Below are 20,884 nucleotides of genomic sequence, written 5' to 3' on the forward strand. Positions count from 1 at the left end.
GATAATTGTGTTGTGAAGATAATGTAGTCTGGAAAAAGGAAAGTAAAAGACAGAGTTTAGTTCTTTCTTTGTAATTTCTAGATATAGTGAAAAATGGGGCTTACTCTTCATCTTTTATGTTCATAACTAGGAGTGTTTATTTCTTGTATGATTTGGATCTTGTTCCATTAACACCACCTTCACTCCCCCTTTCTTTCTCTGCTTAACGGGCCTCCTTGCTGTTCCTCAAACATGCCAGGTATTTTCCTTACTTAGAAAGCTCTTTCCCCAGATATTTGCTTGACTCACTCCCTTACTTCCTGCAAGCTTTCGCTTAGATGCTATCCTGTTCAATGAGACCTACCCCAACCACCCTATTAAAACTGTAACCCATTCCTCATTCCTCTTATCCCACTCTGTATAACATATCATTTACTTCTTTGTTCTGATTACCATATCTCCTTCCACTAGACTATCAGCTTCATTCAAATAAATCTTTTAAAAAATCTGTTTTGTTTACTGATTTTTCTCAAGCACCTAGAACATTGCTTGCCACTTAGAAGGAACTCAGTAAATATTTGTCCAATGAATGAATGCTTTCTGCACTGTGTTTTATACGCCAAGTTCAATCTTTCTTTTTATCTAACTTATTTTCCTTCTATCCACACTGTTCTTCATATTCACATACTGTTTTTGTTTTGTTTTGTTTTTTTCTTTGGGGGGGGTGGAAGTGGCGTATTTTACTTACAAAATGGGATCTTATAATACCCATCACTCAGCCACTAGTTTTTCTCACATAACAATACCAGGATAGGTCCTTCATTTTTTTTTTTTTTTAATGCTTGCATAATGTTTTACGGTGTGATACGGACACATTACTTTTATTCATATCCGCCATCACTTTCCCTTGGACCACCCCATCCCTGCTCGCCCTCATTTTCCTTTTCACCGATCATTGTTTACCCATTCATCTTATGCCCAACAGTCCCCGGAACATAGTGGTCACTCAGTAAGCATGGGTTGCTTCACGAGTCTGACAGCGACTTGCTGTATGCATTCTCTGACAGGGAGAGGTTGAAAGGACAGAAGAGGGCACTAGTGAAGAAGAGATGCTTCACTTGAATAGATGGGGAGTAAGATGGAGAGCTGGGGTGAGCCTCCACCTCCGGTGCCTCTGGTGCCTCTGATGTGTCCCTGAAGTAGGGTGCGTTTCGAAGGGGCGGGACGGGCTTGGGGACCGAACCGACCAGGCTAGGAAGCTCCGGTAGGGACGCGCCGAAGCGGGGTGCGGAGGCCCGCCTTCGAGGGGGCGGACCTGGGCGGGGCTCGGAGGATCGGGGCGGGGCGTGCGGCGCGCAGACTCGTAGCAGCAGGCGGACTGTCGGGCGCTCTTGGCGGACTGCTGCGCTCCGGGAGCCATGGGACTCGTGGCTGGAGAGCTCGTCTCGTCGCTTCTGGGGTTGTGGCTGCTGCTGTGCAGCTGGGGGTGCCTCGGGAGCGCCGAGCTGCGGGCCCCGCCGGATAAGATCGGTAGGTGACGGGGTGGGGGGGAGCGGCGCGGAAGGGGTGCGGGAGCGCGCCCCGCGCCGGGCGGCCGCTACGCAGTGCACCAGGCCCCGCGGCCGCGACGCGCCAGGCCGCGCGCGCCAAGTCCACCGCGCAGGACGCGGTCTTCTTAGTTCGCGACTCAGGGTCGCTGTCGGTGTCCCAGGGACCGTGTCTTCTTGGGCTTGTCGATGTGCCCACTAGGGGAATGGGCGGTGGAGAGGGTATCGGGGTGGGCGGGCGGCTGCCAAGCGTCCTTTATGCCCGTCTCCGAAGCCTGGGTGTCTGGGGAGGCTGAGGACCCTCTTACCTCCTTCCCCCGCTGCACCTTTGGGAAGCCAGTCTTCTGGTTCCTTCTGGAGCGACCTGCCGCCTTGCTCTGCGGATGACAGGCGCACGCGGTCACAGCACACCGAGCAGTGCAAACAAGCTGACCCCATCTGCTTCCCCTGATAGGCTGGACTGGAACCCCATTCCCCTCTTCTTTGCTGAGGTCGGCCTGCTCCCAGAGGCCCTAGCTTGCACAATTTCTCTACCTAGGACTACTGCACAGCGGAAATAAGCCACTCTCAAGTTTCAGTCTTGGTTTTTGCTGCGTTTGGTTTGTTTTTTTATTCCCCCTAAAGCTTTGTTTTGTGGGGACATTAGCCCATCTATATTAATGAGACAGAACAAATCTTGGCAAAAATGGCGGCCACTTTATTTAAAATGCGTCCTGGAAAGGCCCACCTCCTCAGTTCCCTTGGGTTGGGCACAAAGAAGGGTGTGCAGAACCAGTGGTGCCTCGACAAAGAACTATGAGAACCTTTGGGGATCTGCCCCCCCATCCAATGTCAATTTGTACATTAATGTACTACCACTTTTGTCCAAGAGCAGTGTCTGTCCAGATTTAGAGAGTCTTATCTTCAGCAACTGTCACTTGCCTCCAGCCCCCAGCTTTCCTAAATTGGTGATTTATAGCTTTGGCTAACATCTGTTATTCAAAAACAACTCATACAGCTGGGTGAGAAGGAAAGAAACCGTTCCTTTTTTTCTCCACCCATAGCAATTATTGGAGCTGGAATTGGTGGCACTTCAGCAGCCTATTATCTGCGGCAGAAATTTGGGAAAGATGTGAAGATTGACCTGTTTGAAAGAGGAGAGGTGGGAGGCCGTCTGGCCACAATGACTGTCCGAGGGCAAGAATATGAGGCAGGAGGTTCTGTCATCCATCCTTTAAATCTGCACATGAAGCGTTTTGTCAAGGACCTGGGTATGTAATTTGGTTGTAGAGCTAAGCAGATTTCTGTGTGACCATCCACGGATATGTTTATCAGATAGGGAACTGAAACTTTTCTGCCTTGTTAATTGTCTTTTACAGAGAAGTTGGTAAAACGGTTTCCTCACGTTGCTGCTAGCAATTAGTACAAGCTTAGTTAGGAGCCACTTTGCCGTAATGGGACACTAGTTATCTGTATCTTCAGTTATCTGGAATTACAGCCATGGGATGGGGGTGGGGATGGTTGCTCTTTTTAGTTCTTAAACCTCTGGGTTCATGTTGAAGAATCCAAGAATGGTTTGAGTTAGCAGAAACCTTGTGTACTCATTTTACAGCTGGGAAAATGAGGCCCAGAGGCTTTCAGTGTCTGGCTTAAAGTCACTCACACAGGTATGGGTGCAGACGTGCCTAGAACCTGGGACATCTGACTGCTTCCCTGCCAACAGAGGAGCTGGACGGGTTGGGGGAATTCTGGCAGGCCTCTGCAGGCCCTTTGCTCAGGGAATATTGTGTAATTTTTGCCTCCTTCCAGTTATCTGAAATATCCAATTATGCAAAATAGGATTCGCACAGGAATAGGGATGCCTCCTTTCCCTTTGGGCCTTCCACATCTCCTGTGGATGATGCTCCCTTGGCCTCTTTCCTCCATGAGGGCAAATGTATGCCTGGAGCAGTTAACACTGCAAATATTCATGTCTGACGTTTCTGGTTTTTTTTTTTTTAATTTTTAAAAAAGACTTTATTTATTTATTTGAGAGAGAGAGCTCATGAGCAGGAGGAAGGGCAGAGGGAGAAGCTAACGCCCCGCTAAGCGGGGAGCCCGATGTAGGGCTTGATTCCTGGACTCCAGGATCATGACCTGAGTTGAATGCAGATGCTTAACTGACTGAGCCACCCAGGCGCCCAAAATTTCTGTATTTGAATTGAATTCAGTTTGTATTCTGACATTTTCCTTTGATTTTTTAGTCTTTTTCAACCAAAAATAGCCAGTCTGATTTTGATGTATCTGCATGACCCTCTGACCGATCTTTTCGAGATCTGCTTTAGGACAGTATAGTGAATGAATAGCACAGTGTTCTAAAGATAGAGCTTCTTTAATATGTTTCCTGAGAGCTGGGGGAAGCCCAGAGTTCACACACTTCAGAGTGTCCCCCTAGCTTCAGATGACCTTCTTTAGTTTGATCAACATAGAAACCCTGAGTTTAGCTAACCCTTTCTCTGTTTTTGCAGGTCTGTCTACTATTCAGAGCTCTGGTGGCCTAATGGGGGTGTATAACGGAGAGACTCTGGTGTTTGAGGAGAGCAGCTGGTTTATAGTTAACATGATTAAACTAATTTGGCAGTATGGATTCCAGTCCCTCCGAATGCACATGTGGGTAGAGGATATATTGGACAAGTTTATGAGGTAATTTTTTTCCCCTTCCATTTATCCTAAGACCTTTTAGTTAGATGATTTTTAGGAATTTTATTTCTTGAAACAATTCTCTACCTAACTGTAAGCCTGTTAGTCAGATTGTTAGGTAAATGGTTTATATAAAATATGCAGACCGTTTATCCACTTGAATATTGAAAGAGCAGTTAATTTTTGCTTTTGCATATGTATTTTGGAAATGCTTATTTAGTTTTGCCACACACACTTAAATGCTCTAGAAATGTTAACTCCTCAAATTCTTATGACAGCTCTCTCAGGTACTATTAGCTTCTTACAGATGTGGAAGGTGGAGGCGTAGAGGGTTCAAGTGTGCAAGAACACCCACCTAGTAAGTGGTGGAGCTGGAGTTCCCACCCAAGCATTCTGGCTCCAGTGTTCTCTCTCTCTCTTTTTTTAAAAGATTTTATTTATTTGAGATAGCAAGAGAAAGAGCATGAGCAGAGGGAGAGGGAGAAGCAGATTCCCTGCTGAGCAGGGAGCCTGATGAGGGTCTCAATTCCAGGACCCCAGGATCATAACCTGAGCCGAAGGCAGATGCTTAACTGACTGAGCCACGCAGGTGCCCTAGAGCTCTCACTCTTAATCTCTGTACTGTGCTGGTGTTGTATAGGTGAATGAGGTAACGTGTATAAGAGCTTGTAGAAAGGATCACAAAACTAAAATGAGACATGATGTTTCATTTAATTTAATGAATTGTGACATGATGTTTCAATGAGCCAATAGCCTGAGGCAGAGTATCAGTTCTGTGCCCCAAGAATTTAAAGTGAGATACTGAATTCCAGCACTGTTCCAGGTAGTGAGAATACAGGTGCCACTTTTTCTTCTTTATGTTTTTCTGTATTTTCAAATATTTCTATATGTATTGCTTTGGTAACTAGGAAAAATGATATAAAATAACCAGTCTAACTTTGACAGATGCAGCCTATTTTTTTTTTAAGGCCATTAGCATATGCTAATTTTATGCTGGTTTACAATTTTATGTTATGATGTTGGAGAAATTTAACTTGTAAGTGCTAATGATATTTCATTACTATGAGTTTCAGTGTAGTAAAATAATTCTTAAAAAGGTAAAATTACATGTTATATGTGACCAAGTATTGACAAGGACAGGTATAAGGATTGAGTAGGATAAATATACTCTAGTTTTTGTAACTTATGGTAGTTTGGGATTTCTCTCTCTTTTTTTTTTAAAGATTATACTTATTTATTTGACAGAAAGAGAGATAACACACGTGTGAGCAGAAGCAGGAAGAGCAGCAGAGGGAAAGGGAGAAGCAGGCTTTCCACTGAGCAAGAAGCCTGATGTGGGGCTTGATCCCAGGACTCTGGGGGGTCCTGAGCCCAAGGCAGACACTTAACTGACTAAGCCACCCAGGCGCCCCTGGGATTTCTCTTTCTAAACATCATTGTTAGGTCAATTCCTCAAACACTTTTCCATTGGGCACATTAAGGTCAGCTACAGTGCAGACTGTTTTAAAGTAGTCACTCGTTCATTTATTCATTTACCAAATGTTTACTGCCTATTACGTGCCAGGCACTATTCTGGGTCCTGAGGATGTAAAATCTAGAACATGTCCCTGTCTTCAAATAAGACACATTCTAGTAGAGAGACAGGCAGTAAACCAATAACTAAGAAAATATATAGGATTTGTGTAGAGAGAGCCAGTCACTTTGTAAAAGAAGGAAGGTGGCATGTTGCTGCATGCTCAGCAGGAAAGTCAAGTTCAGATGGCATCAGATACAGCCCTGCCTATGTCTATAAGTTTTCTTACTGGCGGCTTGGTTGACATGTAGAGAACTGCCTTAGGAGAAATTAAGAAATCACTTTTAAAGTGAATTCTGGATATTATAGAACTTTGAAATAGATGCAGTGACGGGATATATAGATTATAGTATTTTTTTGTTTAAGTAAACTCTACACCCAATGTGGGGCTTGAACTCACAACCCCAGAGATTAAGAGTTGCACACTCTAATGGACTGAGCCAGTCAGGTGCCCCAGGATTATACTATTTTTTTTTTTAAGATTTTTATTTATTTATTTGACAGAGATAGAGACAGCCAGCGAGAGAGGGAACACAAGCAGGGGAGTGGGAGAGGAAGAAGCAGGCTCACAGCGGAGGAGCCTGACGTGGGGCTCGATCCCAGAACGCCGGGATCACGCCCTGAGCCGAAGGCAGACGCTCAACCGCTGTGCCACCCAGGTGCCCCAGGATTATACTATTTTTGATTTTAAAGTTTATTTTTTTAGTAATCTCTGCACCTGGTGTGGGGCTTGAACTCACAACCCTGAGATAAGAGTTGCATGCTTTTTTGACTGAGTCGGCCAGGCACCCCTATTTTTGTTGTTAGAAAATAGTTCCCTTACTTTATGGAATTACTGCCTCCCTCTGTCTGTCTTTGATATTTGATTATACAGCACTGATCCTTATGTTGTTCAAAGGGCCATGCACCCTACATTTCTGTTCTTTCAATGAGTCAGGAACATAAAAATTTTATTTTGATAATTTTATCATATCCTATGAGAAAGTTGGAGAGGAGGCTGGTATTGAGCCAGCATGTGCCGTTGTTAAAGTAGTTAAATACTGCTGGACTAGTGACATAACTGTTACCCTGTGTGTTCCCACTTCTCCCTTTCTGCCTTCTCTCCCAACCCCTTCCCCTGCCACCAGCAGGGAATCTTGTTCTAGTGCTGTCATCAGTCTACTTTCTGTTAAATGCTGTACCAGTTCTTAAATAAATAAATGACCCTTGAATAATATGGGGGGGTTGGGGTGTCAATTCCTTGCAGAGTTGAAAATCTGTATATAACTTTTGACTTCCCCAAAACCTAACTGCTAATAACCTGTTGTTGACAGAAAGACTTACTAAGAACATGAACAGTCAGTGAATACATATTTTGTGTGTTATATCTCATTCTTAAAATAAAGTAAGCTGGAGAAAAGAATGTTATTAAGAAAATCATAAGGGAAGAGAAAATATATTTGTGGTACTCCACTATATATATCCGAAAAAAACAAAAAAACAAAACCCATGTATAAATGTATCTGTGCAGTTCAAACCTGTGTTATTCAAGGGTCAGGTGTATTTGTAATATCACCCCATGTTGGAGATACTCTGGAATATTGCAAAAATCAGAATTGGGAACTACAGAGGTTGCCAAAGAGTAATCTGGAACAACAGATTCCCCTGCATTTCAGTGAAGCAGTAGTTCGCAACCTGCTGCACACTGGAATCACATGGGAATCTTTTTTTTTTTTTTTAAGATTTTATTTATTTACTTGAGAGAGAGAGCACAAGTGAGCACAAGCAGGGAGAATGGCAGAGGGAGAGGGAGAAGCAGGGCTTGACCCCAGGACCCTGAGATCATGACCTGAGCTGAAGGCAGACGCTTAACTGACTAAGGTGCCCATGGACATTGGTATTTTTAAAAGTACCTCAAGTGAATCTTACCTATACCTACAAAGTTGCAAACCATTAGGTTAAAATGTGCAATTGGATAATATTTTTGAGTTTTTTTCTTTCTTTGAATGGTAATAGAAACCTAAAGCCCTTGCTCAAAGTTTTTCTCCCTATTTTCAATGTATATGACAAATCCAGATTGGGTCCCCTTCTGGAAAACTTTTGGGGGATTTGCTGACTGGCTTTGGAGAAGTACATGGTCATTTTTGTGCTTCCATTTCAGAGTGCACAGTGTGAGCGAAGGCCCATGTGACAGTAGTAAACCATGACACTTGAAAGAGGGTGATAGGCAACATCCCACACCCATGCAAGTATTTATTCATTTTTCTTATTGATGGAGCTACTTCGGGTGGAAATCCTGTAGCCCCTGCTGTCCATACTTTCCAGGTTAATTTCTTTCTTTCTTTCTTTTTTTTTTTTTTTAAAGATTTTATTTATTTATTTGACAGAGATAGAGACAGCCAGTGAGAGAAGGAACACAAACAGGGGGAGTGGGAGAGGAAGAAGCAGGCTCACAGCGGAGGAGCCTGATGTGGGGCTCGATCCCGCAACGCCGGGATCACACCCTGAGCCGAAGGCAGATGCCCAACCGCTGTGCCACCCAGGCGCCCCTCCAGGTTAATTTCTAGTTCTGAGCAAATTTTATTTATGCAGTTCTTCTGGTTAGATGCTATTTCTTACTCCAGAGTCCAGTCTCTTTTCTCAGCCCTTTCAGCAAAGGCTTCCACTAAATCTCTAGTTGCCATTCATTTCTCTTTCCAAACATCCTGTAAGTGTTATATGGAGCACACCACCCACACACTTGTGTTGTTCTGTGGTATGCACAGTAATTAGAATACAGTAGCTATTCACTCAGACACTTGTTGAATTGAATCCTCTGGTTCAGTAACGTCTTTCTGTTGAGATATCTTGGTTTCTGGGCTAGGTTAAAGCTCATTCTTGTCTCTAGCCCTTAGTGTGTTTCTGAGAACATATTAGATCCTGAACATTTCTTAATCTGAGACTATAGGATTCACAGGGAAAGGCTTTATAAACACTTTTTCTTCCTTCCAGTTACTCCTAACAAATATTTTGAGTAATTTTTTACCCTTTTCTCTTCCTCCTTTCCCCAATCCAGTCTGTCTTTAATCCTATCAGTTTTTAAAATGTATCCAGAATTCCACCACTTCTCACCACCATGGCTTCTACCACTTTAGTGCAAGCCGCTGTTATCTCATCTGTATTGTTGGAGTAGCTCCCTAATCCCTAGAACCTGTAAATGTGTTACCTTATATTATAAAAGGGACTTTGCAGATATGATTAAGTTAGGGATCTTGAAATGGGAAGATTATTCCCAATTATTTAGGTGGGCCCAGTGTAATCACAAGAGTCCTTAAAAGAGGGAGGCAGGAGGATCAGAGTGAGTAGTAAGAAATGTGATGATGGAAGGGGTTGGAATGATGCCAGAAAGGTGCCACAAGCCAAGGAAAGCAGGTGATTTACAGAAACTGAAAAAAGCAAGAAAATGGATTCTTCCCTCAGAGCTTCCAGAGGGAACCAGCCTTGCAGACACCTTGACTCTAAACCAGTGAGATTGACTTTTGGATTTCTAACCTGCAGAACCATAAGATAATAAATTTGTGTTGTTTAAGCCACTTAGTTTGTGGTAATTTGTTATAATAGCAACTGGAAACTGATATACCTCCTAACTCACCTTCCTGTTTTTGCCCTTGTGCAACCACTATCTGTTTTCTCAGCATTGCAGCCAAAGAGGTCTTTTTAAAATATAAGGGTCATCATATTACTTCTCTGCTCAGAAACTTTCAGTGGCAAAATAGAGCTACCCTATGACCCAGCAATTGCACTACTAGGTATTTACCTAAAGGATACAAAAGTCCTGATTCAAAGGGGCCCACGCACCCAGTTATAGCAGCACTATCAACAATAGCCAAATTACGGGAAGAGCCTAAATGTCCGTCAACAGATGAATGGACGAAGGAGATGTGGAGATACATATACACACGCACGATGGAATATTACTCAGTGATCAAAAAGAATGAAATATTGTCATTTGCAACACTGTGCATGGAACTAGAGTGTATTATGCTAAGTGAAATAAGTTAGAGAAAGACAGATATCATGATTCCACTGATGTGTAATTTAAGAAACGAAACATATAAACACAGGGGAAAGGAAGGAAAAATAAGATAAAAACAGAGAGGGAGGCAAACCATTAGAGACTCTATAGTTAAGAGAACAAACTGAGGTGCGTGGGTGGTTCAGTTGGTTAAGTGTCTGCCTTCAGCTCAGGTCATGATCCCGGGGTCCTGGGATCAAGTCCCACATTGGGCTCCCTGCTTCTCCCTCTGCCTGCTCTTCCCCTGCTTGTGCTTTCTCTTTCTGACAAATAAATCTTAAAAAAAACAAAACAAACTGAGGGTTGCTGAAGGGGAAGTGGGTTGAGGGATGGGCTAAATGGGGGATAGGTATTAAGGAAGACTTGTTGGGATGAGCACTGGGTGTTATATGTAAGTGATGAATCACTAAATTCTACTCCTGAAACCAGTGCTACACTATATGTTAACTACCTTGAATTTAAATTAAAAATATAAACTTCCAGTGGCTATTTCGTGCAGAGTAACACCCAAAATCTGTACAATGGCTTGAAAGACCTGACATAGGTAATCCTATCTCCTAATTTTTAAATTTCCTGTTTATTTTGGTCAGAATTATGCTCTACCCCCTTTATAGGTTGAAGCCCTAACCCCCTGTACCTCAGAATGACTATATTTGGAGACAGGGCTTCTAATGAGGGAATTATATTAAAATGAGGCCATTAGGGTAGGCCATATTGGATGTGACTGGTGTCCTTATAAGCATAAGAGATTAGAACATGGAAGAGACACCAGGGATGTGCATGCATATAAGACGGATGATCATGGGAGGACACAATGAAAAGGTGACCATTGTAGGCCAAGGTGACAGTCCTCAAAAGAAACCAAAGCTGTCAATGCCATGATCTTGGATTTTTAGCCTCCAGAGCTATGAGAAATAAATTTCTGTTGTTTAAGGTATTCAATCTGTGATACCTTGTTATGGTAGCCCTAATGAACGAATGTATTGCTGATCTTCTGCCTATCTGTTCTACTTGCTATTGAAAGTGAGATATTGGAGTCTTCAACTAGTATTGTTAAATTGTTTCTCCCTTCGGTTCTGTTTCATTTCATGTATTTGGGAACTCTGTTGTTAGATGCATGTATGTTTATAATTGTTATGACTTCCTCACAGACTAATAATCCCTTTATCATTTTTAAATGTCCTTCTTTGCCTCTGGCAGCAATTTTTGTCTTAAAGTCTATATTCTCTGATATTAGTGTAAGCACTCCAGCTGTCTTTGATTACTGTTTGTGTGGTATATCTTTTTCCATCTTTTTACTTTCAACCTATTTGTGTGGATCTAAAGTATGTTTCTTGTAGACAGCGTATTGTTGGATCATGATTTTTTTTGGTCCAGTCTACCACTCTGCCTTATGATGGCAGTGTTTAGTCCATTTTATGTTTAATATAATTACTGTGAAGGTAGGGTTTATGCCTGCTATTTAGCTATTTACTTTTTATACATCTTATGTTGTTTTTGTCTGTCTGTTCCTCTATTATTGGCTTCTTTTGTTTTATTCATTCATCACTGATGAACATTTAGGTTACTTCTACGTCCTGGCTATTGTGAGTAATGCTGCAGTAAACATGGATGTTCAAAAAATCTCTTTGATTCTGTTTTCAGTTCTTTATGTTTACTTTATGCAATTACTTTTACCAGTGCTCATTTCTTGATGGGGATTTGAGTTTCTGTCTAGTGTACTTCAGCCTGAAGGACTTTCTCTAGTCTAATTTCTTGTAGGGAAGGTCTGCTCATAATGAATTCCATGTTTGTGTTTAGCTGGGATTATTTCAATTTCTTTTCATTTTTGAGGGATAGTTTTGCTGGATATAGAACTCTTGGTTGATAAGACTTTTCTTTCAGCATTTTGAATATGTCATCCCACTACACTCTGGCCTTCATGGTTTCTGATGAATTGAAGATCCCTTTTTCTGGGTCAGTCACCTTTTTCTTGCTGCTTTCAGTATTCTCTTTCCAGTATTATGTTTTCGGGTGTGAACTCTTACATTTATCCTGCTTAGATTTAGCTTCCTGGGTGCACAGATTAATGTTTTCTTTCAAATCTGGGAAGTGTTTGGCCATTGTTTCTTCAAGTATTTTTGCCCTGCCCCCCCTTTTTTTTCTGCCTCTCCTACAATTCCCATTATGTGTATGTTGGTATGCTTTATGTTGTCCCACAGTTCACTGATACTCTGCTCATTTTTCTTTTCTGCCTGTTCCTCAGAGTGTATAATTTCAATTGACCTTTAAGTTCACTGATTTTTCTATTTCAGATCTGTTATTGAGCCCCTCTAGGGATTTTTAAATTTCAGATATTGTACTTTGCAACTCCAGAATTAAAAAAAGTTTGACTCTTTATTGATATTTGGTGAGACACTGTTTACATACTTGCTTTAATATTTTAAACATGGTTTCCTCCAGTTCTTTGAACATATTTATAATAGCTGATATAAAGTCTTTATCTAGTAAATCCAATAACTGTGTTTCCTCAGGGAAACTTTCTAGGACTCTTTTTTTCTTTCCTTGTTTTGGTCATTCTTTTTTTTTTTTTTTTTTTAGATTTTTATTTATTTATTTGACATAGAGACAGCCAGCGAGAGAGAGAACACAAGCAGGGGGAGTAGGAGAGGAAGAAGCAGGCTCCCAGTGGAGGAGCCTGATGTGGGGCTCGATCCCAGAACACTGGGATCACGCCCTGAGCCGAAGGCAGACGCTTAACGACTGTGCTACCCAGGCGCCCCCATTCTTTTTAAAAAAAAAAAAATTAGTTAATTAGAGCAAGAGCATGGGGAGGGGCAGGGAGAGGGACAAGCAGACTCCCTTCCCTGCTGAGCAGGGAACCTGACTCAGGGCTTGATCTCAGGACCCTGAGATTGTGACCTGAGCTGAAATCAGGAGTTGGCTGATTAACTGACTGAGCCACCCAGGCACCCCAATTTTTTTTTTTTTTAATTTTAAAGTAATCTCCACACCCAATGTGCAGCTTGAACTCACAACCTCAAAATCAAGAGTCGCATGCTCTACCCGCTGAGCCAGCCAGGCGCCCCTGGGCCATACTTTGTTTCTCTTGATTGTTTTATGATTTTTGTGGAAAACAGGATATTTAAAGTAACATTATATGGCAACTCTGGAAATCAGATTTCCCAGCTACCCCAGATCTGTTGCTGTTGTTGTTAGTTTGGTGACTTTCTGGGATTAATTCTGTGAAGTCTGTATTCTTTGTCATGCATGGTCACTTAATTGTGTGTTGGGTGAGTTTTCAGTGCTCTGGCAGGTGGTTTACAACTCCGTCTACTTTAGCTTTTATTTCCTGCTTGCTCAAAGCCTCAGGGATAACCAGAGGTGACAGATTAGGGCCTTCTAAGGTCTTTCCTAGGCATGTGATAATCTTGTACATAATCATGGCCTTCTGGGTCACCAAGAATGTGTTTTTCATTCCCCAGGTTTTTTGTTTTTGTCTTTTGGTCAGCCTCTTCTTAGCCCCACTTGATATCACAGCCTCAGGTAGCTGTGATTTTAAATTGCCCCCGATTTTTTTTTTGACGGACACCTTCAGGATGGGCTGTTTGTAAAGATCAGGCTCTGAATTAGGTCAAGTTGAGACAACCCTCGAGGATAGAGCTTTTCAGTGAGCTGCCAGATAGGTCAAATAGTGGCACTTCCCTGGGGATAGGGATGTGGAGAAGCTCCAAACCTGTCCTATCCTTTCCCATGGTTGCCAGGTTGTAGGTTTCACAGGTATTATAGTTTCAAGACTGCTGGTTTTGAAGGCTACCTTGCTGGTCTGAGGGGAATGGGAATAGGGCAAGCTAACATGCCACAGGATTCATTGTTCCTACTGCAATTCAGCCATTTCTCTTGAAGATACTCCTGAGGCTTTGGCAAGTCTGATTTATTTCCAGAGTTTTGAAAAAGTTGATGTTGATTTTTGCCAGTGTTCTCATTGCTTTTATGTAGATTTTCTGAGGTCCTTATTCCACCTTTCGAGAAGTTTCATCTCTCATACTGTCTCCTCCCCAATACTTTTTTCTGACTATGCCTCTTCCTGCTCTCCTGGGTCTGTTTAAACTGCATTGGCCTCATTGTTCTTTGCACACACCAGGCATGCTTCTGTGAATGAGGCTTTTGCACCACTCTTACTTCTATCGAAAATATTTTCTCCTCTGGATGCTGCAGTTCTCACCTCCCTCAGGTCTTTGCTCAGATGTTACCTTCTTAGGCTTTCCTTGACCACTCTACTTATTTTTGGGGACCACCTTATTTAGAGTTGCAACTACCAACTCTAAGCCTTCTCAGTCTTCCTTTTTGATTTGCTTTCTCCTTAACATTTATCATCCTCTAAACTTATATAATTTACTCACATTAATTTTTTTTACTACCCGTTTCACCAACTAGAACAAAGGATCCATTAGGGACTTTTTTCCTCTGTCGTGCTGACCACCTCTGCATCTTTAGCGCCTAGAATACCTGGCTCAAAGTTAATGCTTCATAAGTATTTATCAAATGAATAAATGTTAAAGGTTATACAAATGTAGTTTAAAAAGAAAAAAAAGAGGCTATAAAGGAGTCTGATTAGCAGAAATTACACATCTAACTTTTTAGTAAATATGTATTCTAACACAACTAGTATTGTAAAACAGTTACAGTGTTCAGTGAGTACATGGTTTCTGTTGTCTCTCATCTAGGCCTTTACTGGAGACTTGATGGAATGGGGTTGGGTCCCAGGCAGGTGGTGGCAGGGAATAATTTATGATACTATATGTTATTTAATTGGCTGCTGTTTTGTCTTGCTGACCATTAGCCAAAGTTCATTCTTCATTTTATGAGATATTCAGTCTATTTTCTAAAGAACTCTGTATTTTCATCCTCTACTTTTTCCAACTTCCTTGGGACTAGAAACCAATTGATATGGTTGGAAGGAGTTATTTTAGTTTTTTGGTGCACACTGATACCAATTTCTCCCGCAAAAATGTATTCAATGTTTTGTATATTACACTATTAGATAGTGGGTAATATTGAAATGGATGTGACATTGTCCCCTGCTCAAAAAATTTACAACTTTGAGAGAAGAAAGTTGACGTAAGATAGAGATATTCCTTTGGTACTTAGTTCTTCCTTTGTTTCATATACTCATCAGTGTATGTGCCTTACTACCTGTCTCCAGCTGTAAGCTCCCTGAGGGAAAGGAATCGTATCTTTCTCATTTTTGTGTCACTGGCAACTTGAAAAATTACATATTGAATTACTGCATGGATATTCTTTTAAGTCCATGAAGTTCAGGAATATATTAGGTGGTATTTCCTAAAAATTAATAGTTGGGTAAGACTTTGCATAGGAGGTGGGGTCCTAGCTCAAAGTGTATTCTAGTTGGAGAAGAGTTAGTGCAGTGTTGGGGAGCAATATGCAGAGCACATTCAGAGATAAGTGAACGGGTCAGGTATGTTCAAGTGGAGGGTATGAGTGGTGTGTGTGGTTGAGGGCAGAGGGGGCAGCTTGTGCTTGAGCCTTGTCATGTGACTTTTAGACAAGTCCTTTTACTTGTTTCTCTGTCTGTAGTTAGAGCAAGAGTTACACTTGATGAGTTTGGCTCTAAAATTCATTCTTTTTTTTAAAATCAGGAGTTTATTTAGTAGGTAGCAGTAAGCAAGTTGTTAAGTCAATAATGACTAAAGATGTACTTTAGGGTTTCTGGGAGATTCATAAAGGTTTCAAAGAAAAGAAACTGGAAGCAGGTAGATCGGTTATTCATCTTAGTAGTTTGAATATAAATCCTGAGTTAAGAGAGAAGTTTTGAAGACTGGTAAGGTTTTCTTCTTGGGTGGGAGCAGTAGAAAGAAGTGAAAATACTTAAGTTTGAAATTAAATGAACCGAGGGTGACATGTAGGATGTTAGGAGTGAACTAACAGCCCAATCTACATTTTGGCTGGGATAGGGAGCGCATAGAGAGGATCAAGCCTGGTGGAAAGATAAAATTTAATTTTATACATGTCTAACTGCTGCTGGAAGATAAAAAGTTGAATGAGACCAAGACCTAGGACAATACTCACTTCTTTAAAGGTGCTCCCAGTGACCATATTAACGCAGAAGACTATACGAAGGACAGTGTACTACCTGAGGAGGTGGGGTGGGGGGATAAGAGCTTCTGGGATACCTGGGGAAGATGGTGACTGAGGTGCATCTTACATGGTAGGTAGAAATTCATTAGAAGGAAATATGCTAATTCCCTTCCCCTTATCTTGTTTGGTGTTTAATGGCCATTTCTCTTCTTTTCAAAAGGATCTACCGTTACCAGTCTCACGACTATGCCTTCAGCAGTGTAGAAAAGTTACTACATTCTCTAGGAGGAGACGAATTCCTTGGAATGCTTAACCGAACACTTCTTGAAACCTTGCAGAAAGCAGGCTTCTCTGAGAAATTCCTCAATGAAATTGTTGCACCTGTCATGAGGGTCAATTATGGCCAAAGCATGAACATCAATGGTTTTGTGGGTAAGCCAAGGCTTGGAACAGTTACAGACATTAATTCACAGAGGGGCTTACCTGATGCTATGGTGGCTCCTAACTTTAAGCCGTGAGTTGGAGAAGACTTACCTTTCTATGAAACCTCAGACATGGTTGGCAAAACTGTGTATATGTAGATCTGTGCATTTTTAGTGGGGAGAGTTCCTTAGCTTTCACTGAGATTTTTGCCCCCAGGGACTGTTTGACAATGTCTGGAGATATTTGGAGCAGAACTCACCTAAATTGGGAAGAGAGTGGGTAGACGGCCTTTTACAGAGTCAAAATTAAAACACATTTTTTCCTACTACTGACAGGGGCGGTATCATTGTCTGGTGCTGATTCTGGCCTTTGGGCAGTAGAAGGTGGTAATAAACTTGTTTGCTCAGGGCTCCTTCAGGCGTCCAAAAGCAACCTTATATCTGGCTCAGTAATGTACATAGAAGAGAAAACAAGGACCAAGCATACAGGTGAGCCTGAAATTCTACTGTTCCTAATTTACTCTCTAGAAAATAATTGCTCAGGGAGAAAAACCACTCTTCTGTCATCTCTCAGTTCCAAATGATGGAATTATAAATTGTGTATGTTGTACCACATGGAAATATTCCCAAATGTGCTCAAGTACAGTGGCACATCTCCTTGGATTTTAAAATCATTTCATTCTTAAAAGTATAATTCCATATTTTGTACATTTCTATTCCAGTAGAAAACTGGCCTCAATTTAGCACAGTTAAATGGTAAAACTCCTTTTAATTCCTTAGAATTATAACTATTTTATAATAAACTTTATAAACTATTACAATAATAAAATTATTTTTGGAAGGTGTAAAGTATAGTACACTACAAACACTGAAATGTATGCTGCTTTCTTCTAGGAAATCCCACAAAGATGTATGAAGTGATATACCAAATTGGATCTGAGACCCGTTCGGACTTCTATGACATTGTCTTGGTGGCCACTCCATTGAATCGAAAAATGTCCAATATAACTTTCCTCAACTTTGATCCTCCAATTGAGGAATTCCATCAGTACTACCAACATATAGTGACAACTTTAATTAAGGGGCAGTTGAATTCAACTCTTTTTAGCTCTAGAGCCTTAGACAAATTTGATCTCAGTACAATCTTAACCACTGATAATTCAGATTTGTTCATTAATAGCATTGGGATTGTGTCCTCTGTAACAGAAAAGGATAATCCTCAACCATTAACAGATAGGGGATATGTTTGGAAGATCTTTTCCCAAGAAATTCTCACTAAAGAACAAATATTAAAGCTTTTTTTGTCCTATGATTATGCTGTGAAGCAGCCATGGCTTGCATATCCTCATTATAAGCCTCCAGAGAAATGCCCTTCCATCATTCTCCACGATAGACTTTACTACCTCAATGGCATAGAGTGTGCAGCAAGTGCCATGGAGATGAGTGCCATTGCCGCCCACAATGCTGCTCTTCTTGCTTATCATCGCTGGAATGGGCACACAGACATGATTGACCAAGAGGACTTATATGAGAAACTTAAAACTGAACTATGAAATAACACTATCGCTTTTTTCCCCCTTCTGGTTCCAAATGAAATATCACCGGCAAAGAACACAATCTGCGCAGAGATGATTTTGAATCCGATATTTTGCCATAAATTAGTATTGTTTAACAAAAGTAATCCCAGTGAGTTATAAGAAAATACAAGTTTCTAATTAAGTGTGAAGGTGTTAACTACTGCATTTACACCATCTCCAAAATTTCTTAATTTTTCTTTTAATATCTATCAACAGTATAGAATTCCCTGGAGTTTGTTAACCATGTGGGTTCTCTAGCTCCTCTGGAGATTGATTCACTAGGTCTGGGGGATAAGGCGCCCTGGATTTTGAACAAAACCTCAGAGCATTTTAAGCTGAGCACTTGAGGAAGAGTTTAAAGACAAATTTTAGTGGGGGACTAGTTCACTTGTGCTTCACATCTGGAAGTGACCTTCAGTCAAGACAGGTAAAACTACTACGGGAACTGGTACCCTATGTCTGGCTTTAGTTAATTTATGCCCTTTTTCAAAGTAGATGTGCCCATGCCAGAAGCCTTGACTTTCTGAATTTTCTTTTGATTGCTTCTGTCCTGATTTTATTGGGGTGAAATTCAAAACCCTTAGTAGTTTAACTTTGTCACACAAAAATCTCAAGTAAAATGGAAGCAGATATAGGCTACTGATTCAAGAAATTGTCATTCTATTACCAAATCCTCAACTGTGGAGCTCTAAAAAATATTGCTAGACCCCCATGCAACCAGATTCTGATTTAGTTGACTGAGGATAGGATCTCAGCATTTTAGCTAAAAAAGTTCCTAAGGTGCAACCTCGTTTGAGAATCACTGATGTGGGGGTTTAAGATGTCTCCAAAGGGTTTTCAGTGCCTTAAAGGTCCCAAAAAAACCTAATGCAGCATTATTAAAGCAGATTCATTTTGTGAAGAATGATGTCTCCCAACAAGAACTCTTGTAGTAATCATGATAGTAAGCATTGTCGGTGTGACAACAGAGGCAACTTAGATTACTCCAGAACCACTGACGTTAGAGCAGGATATTCAGAATGATACCGCGCTTGATCAAATCCAGCGTATGTTCTAACTGTTAAATGCTTCTAAAACTACCGTAGCATTCGGGTGAGAAAACTGGTTGCTGAAACCTTGTTTTTAAGGCAATAGTTTTCAACTTTGGCTACACATTGGAATTAACCTGTAAGATTTTAAAGCTTTTTAAATGATTCGAATATGCAGCCAAAATTAAGAACCAGTTCTATATCTATTGTATAAAGGTATCATGAATGGTTGTCCTTATAGTCAGTCACAGTAGGACAGAAAGAATAAAAGCTGGTGAATTCTATAAGTAACTGTAACAAAGTTTAACATGTCTTGTTGGGGAAAAAAAAATAGTCCAGATTATGGCAGAAGCTACTTTAGCAAAATGGTGTAAGAAAACACTGATCCTTAGTTAAAATGATTTTTGTCTCTACCACAATTGTGAATATTAATATGCTGATAAAACTGCCAAAATATATTTGATGTAAAGGCAGGGATTAAATTTATAGTTTGTCAAAGGGTCAGCTTTTTAAAATTTTATTCTTAACAACTACGTTAAGAGGCAGTCACATTTTCCTTTTGTGGTTTTAATGACAATATTGTAGAGAATGTAATACTGTTATGTGTGTGCTGAAGACTGATAAATAAAAACTGGTAATGAAATAGTTAACTTCTATCACTCACAGATTTGTTTTGCAATGGGATACATTATTTACTTACAAGAACACCAATTTAAAATGTTGCCATTATATCAAACCTACTCTGATTAAGTTTTCCAACAGGGCATCTGAAACTGCTTCCTCCAAGAGCAAAACAGATTATTAATGTATCAGGCATAAAGTTTAAATAGAAACAGCATTAAATAATGATTTTTTTGGGGGAAGAAAAATACTATTAGAGCCTGCTACTTCAGTAGACTACTTGATTTGTCTTTGTACAGAAGAGACTAGTAAAAATTACCGGGAGTTGACTGAAAGCCAGTTCTACTCCAGTGGTTCTCCAACTTGAATAGGCAGCAGAATCACCTGGAGTGCTTCTTAAAATACTGCTGGGCCTCACCCCAGAATTTTAGTGGGTTTGGAGTGGTGGATGAAAGTATGTATCTGTATTAAGTTCCTAGATGATGCTCTTGGTTTACGAACCACACTTGGGAGAACCCGTTCTGTAATTTAGCTTTATGTGGTTGAAAAAAAATTTGTCAACATCAGTAAAGATTTAAAGAGCTGCTGGAGAAGGGAATAAAAATGTACTGAACTTGACGCCAACTCTCCTTATTGTGATTAAGTTGGCTTGATTCTTCTAGCTATTCTTTGGCTGTAAACATATTCTATAAACAGGAAATAATGTTTTAGAGATAAATATAAAAGCTATCCATTGTGTTCTGTTTTTCAAGTACCTTACATACTCACCTCTATATACCCCATTCTCTACAGTTTTAAAGTGATTCAAGATTTGTAGGCTTTTTACCAGATCACAGGAAGTGCAGGCCTAAGCATTTGCTGGGTAGGTTTCTTGAAGTTACGTTTATGATACCACCATTTGTAACGTATCTTTCATCTGAGCTTGTGTGCCATAAAATTTATGACCTAGGTGAATATATTATGGGGAGGATTATAACTACTCTCTCTACTCCACAAAGAACTATAGTACACTGGAATGTTTTTTTCTAGAGTTCTATTCTTGTATTAAAAAATTTTCCCCGTTTATGTTCAAAATAAACAACTGTATCATTACTTCCTGTGTTTTACTTCAATTGCACTATACTTGGAATGTAGATGTACCTGGAAAAAAATCAGTACATCAAAGCTACTATAAGAGTTTTGAAAATTACAGTTAATGTTTCAGAAGAAACTTGCTCAGGTTTGCAGGTTCTTTATCTTTCCAACAGAAGATGGAAAAAAGGCATCCCTGCCACGCTTCATATTTAATCAGATTGATCTATATTAATGCATAAAATTTAAAAGAAATCAGTCTCTGGGTGCCTGGGTGGCTCAGTTGGTTAAGCATCT

At 40.6% G+C, this 20,884-nt stretch overlaps 1 protein-coding gene across 2 annotated transcripts; it reads left to right on the plus strand.

The window, feature by feature from the left end:
- The first annotated feature begins 1,324 nt into the window (after positions 1 to 1,324).
- PCYOX1 (prenylcysteine oxidase 1) lies at positions 1,325 to 20,234 on the plus strand. 2 transcript variants are annotated; one of them, XM_011219319.3, is made up of 6 exons: positions 1,328 to 1,509; positions 2,570 to 2,776; positions 4,013 to 4,187; positions 16,089 to 16,300; positions 16,627 to 16,779; positions 17,185 to 20,234. In XM_011219319.3, the coding sequence occupies exons 1-6, from the start codon at positions 1,398 to 1,400 to the stop codon at positions 17,841 to 17,843; spliced, it is 1,518 nt and encodes a 505-aa protein (XP_011217621.2). In that variant the 5' UTR covers positions 1,328 to 1,397; the 3' UTR covers positions 17,844 to 20,234. The 2 variants fall into 2 exon arrangements, with proteins under 2 accessions (XP_034515211.1, XP_011217621.2); XM_034659320.1 differs by lacking the exon at positions 2,570 to 2,776 and having other exon boundaries at positions 1,325 to 1,509.
- The last annotated feature ends 650 nt before the right edge of the window (positions 20,235 to 20,884 follow it).

Source organism: Ailuropoda melanoleuca, chromosome 4 (assembly GCF_002007445.2).
Source record: "Ailuropoda melanoleuca isolate Jingjing chromosome 4, ASM200744v2, whole genome shotgun sequence".
Taxonomy (NCBI): Eukaryota; Metazoa; Chordata; class Mammalia; order Carnivora; family Ursidae; genus Ailuropoda; species Ailuropoda melanoleuca.

Excerpts from the sequence above, each read along its gene's own strand:
- PCYOX1 (XM_011219319.3), top strand. The coding sequence starts at position 1,398 with ATGGGACTCGTGGCTGGAGAGCTCGTCTCGTCGCTTCTGGGGTTGTGG. Across the intron at positions 2,777-4,012 it reads GCGTTTTGTCAAGGACCTGG|GTCTGTCTACTATTCAGAGC; the intron begins GTATGTAATTTG and ends CTGTTTTTGCAG. Across the intron at positions 16,301-16,626 it reads GAACATCAATGGTTTTGTGG|GGGCGGTATCATTGTCTGGT; the intron begins GTAAGCCAAGGC and ends TACTACTGACAG.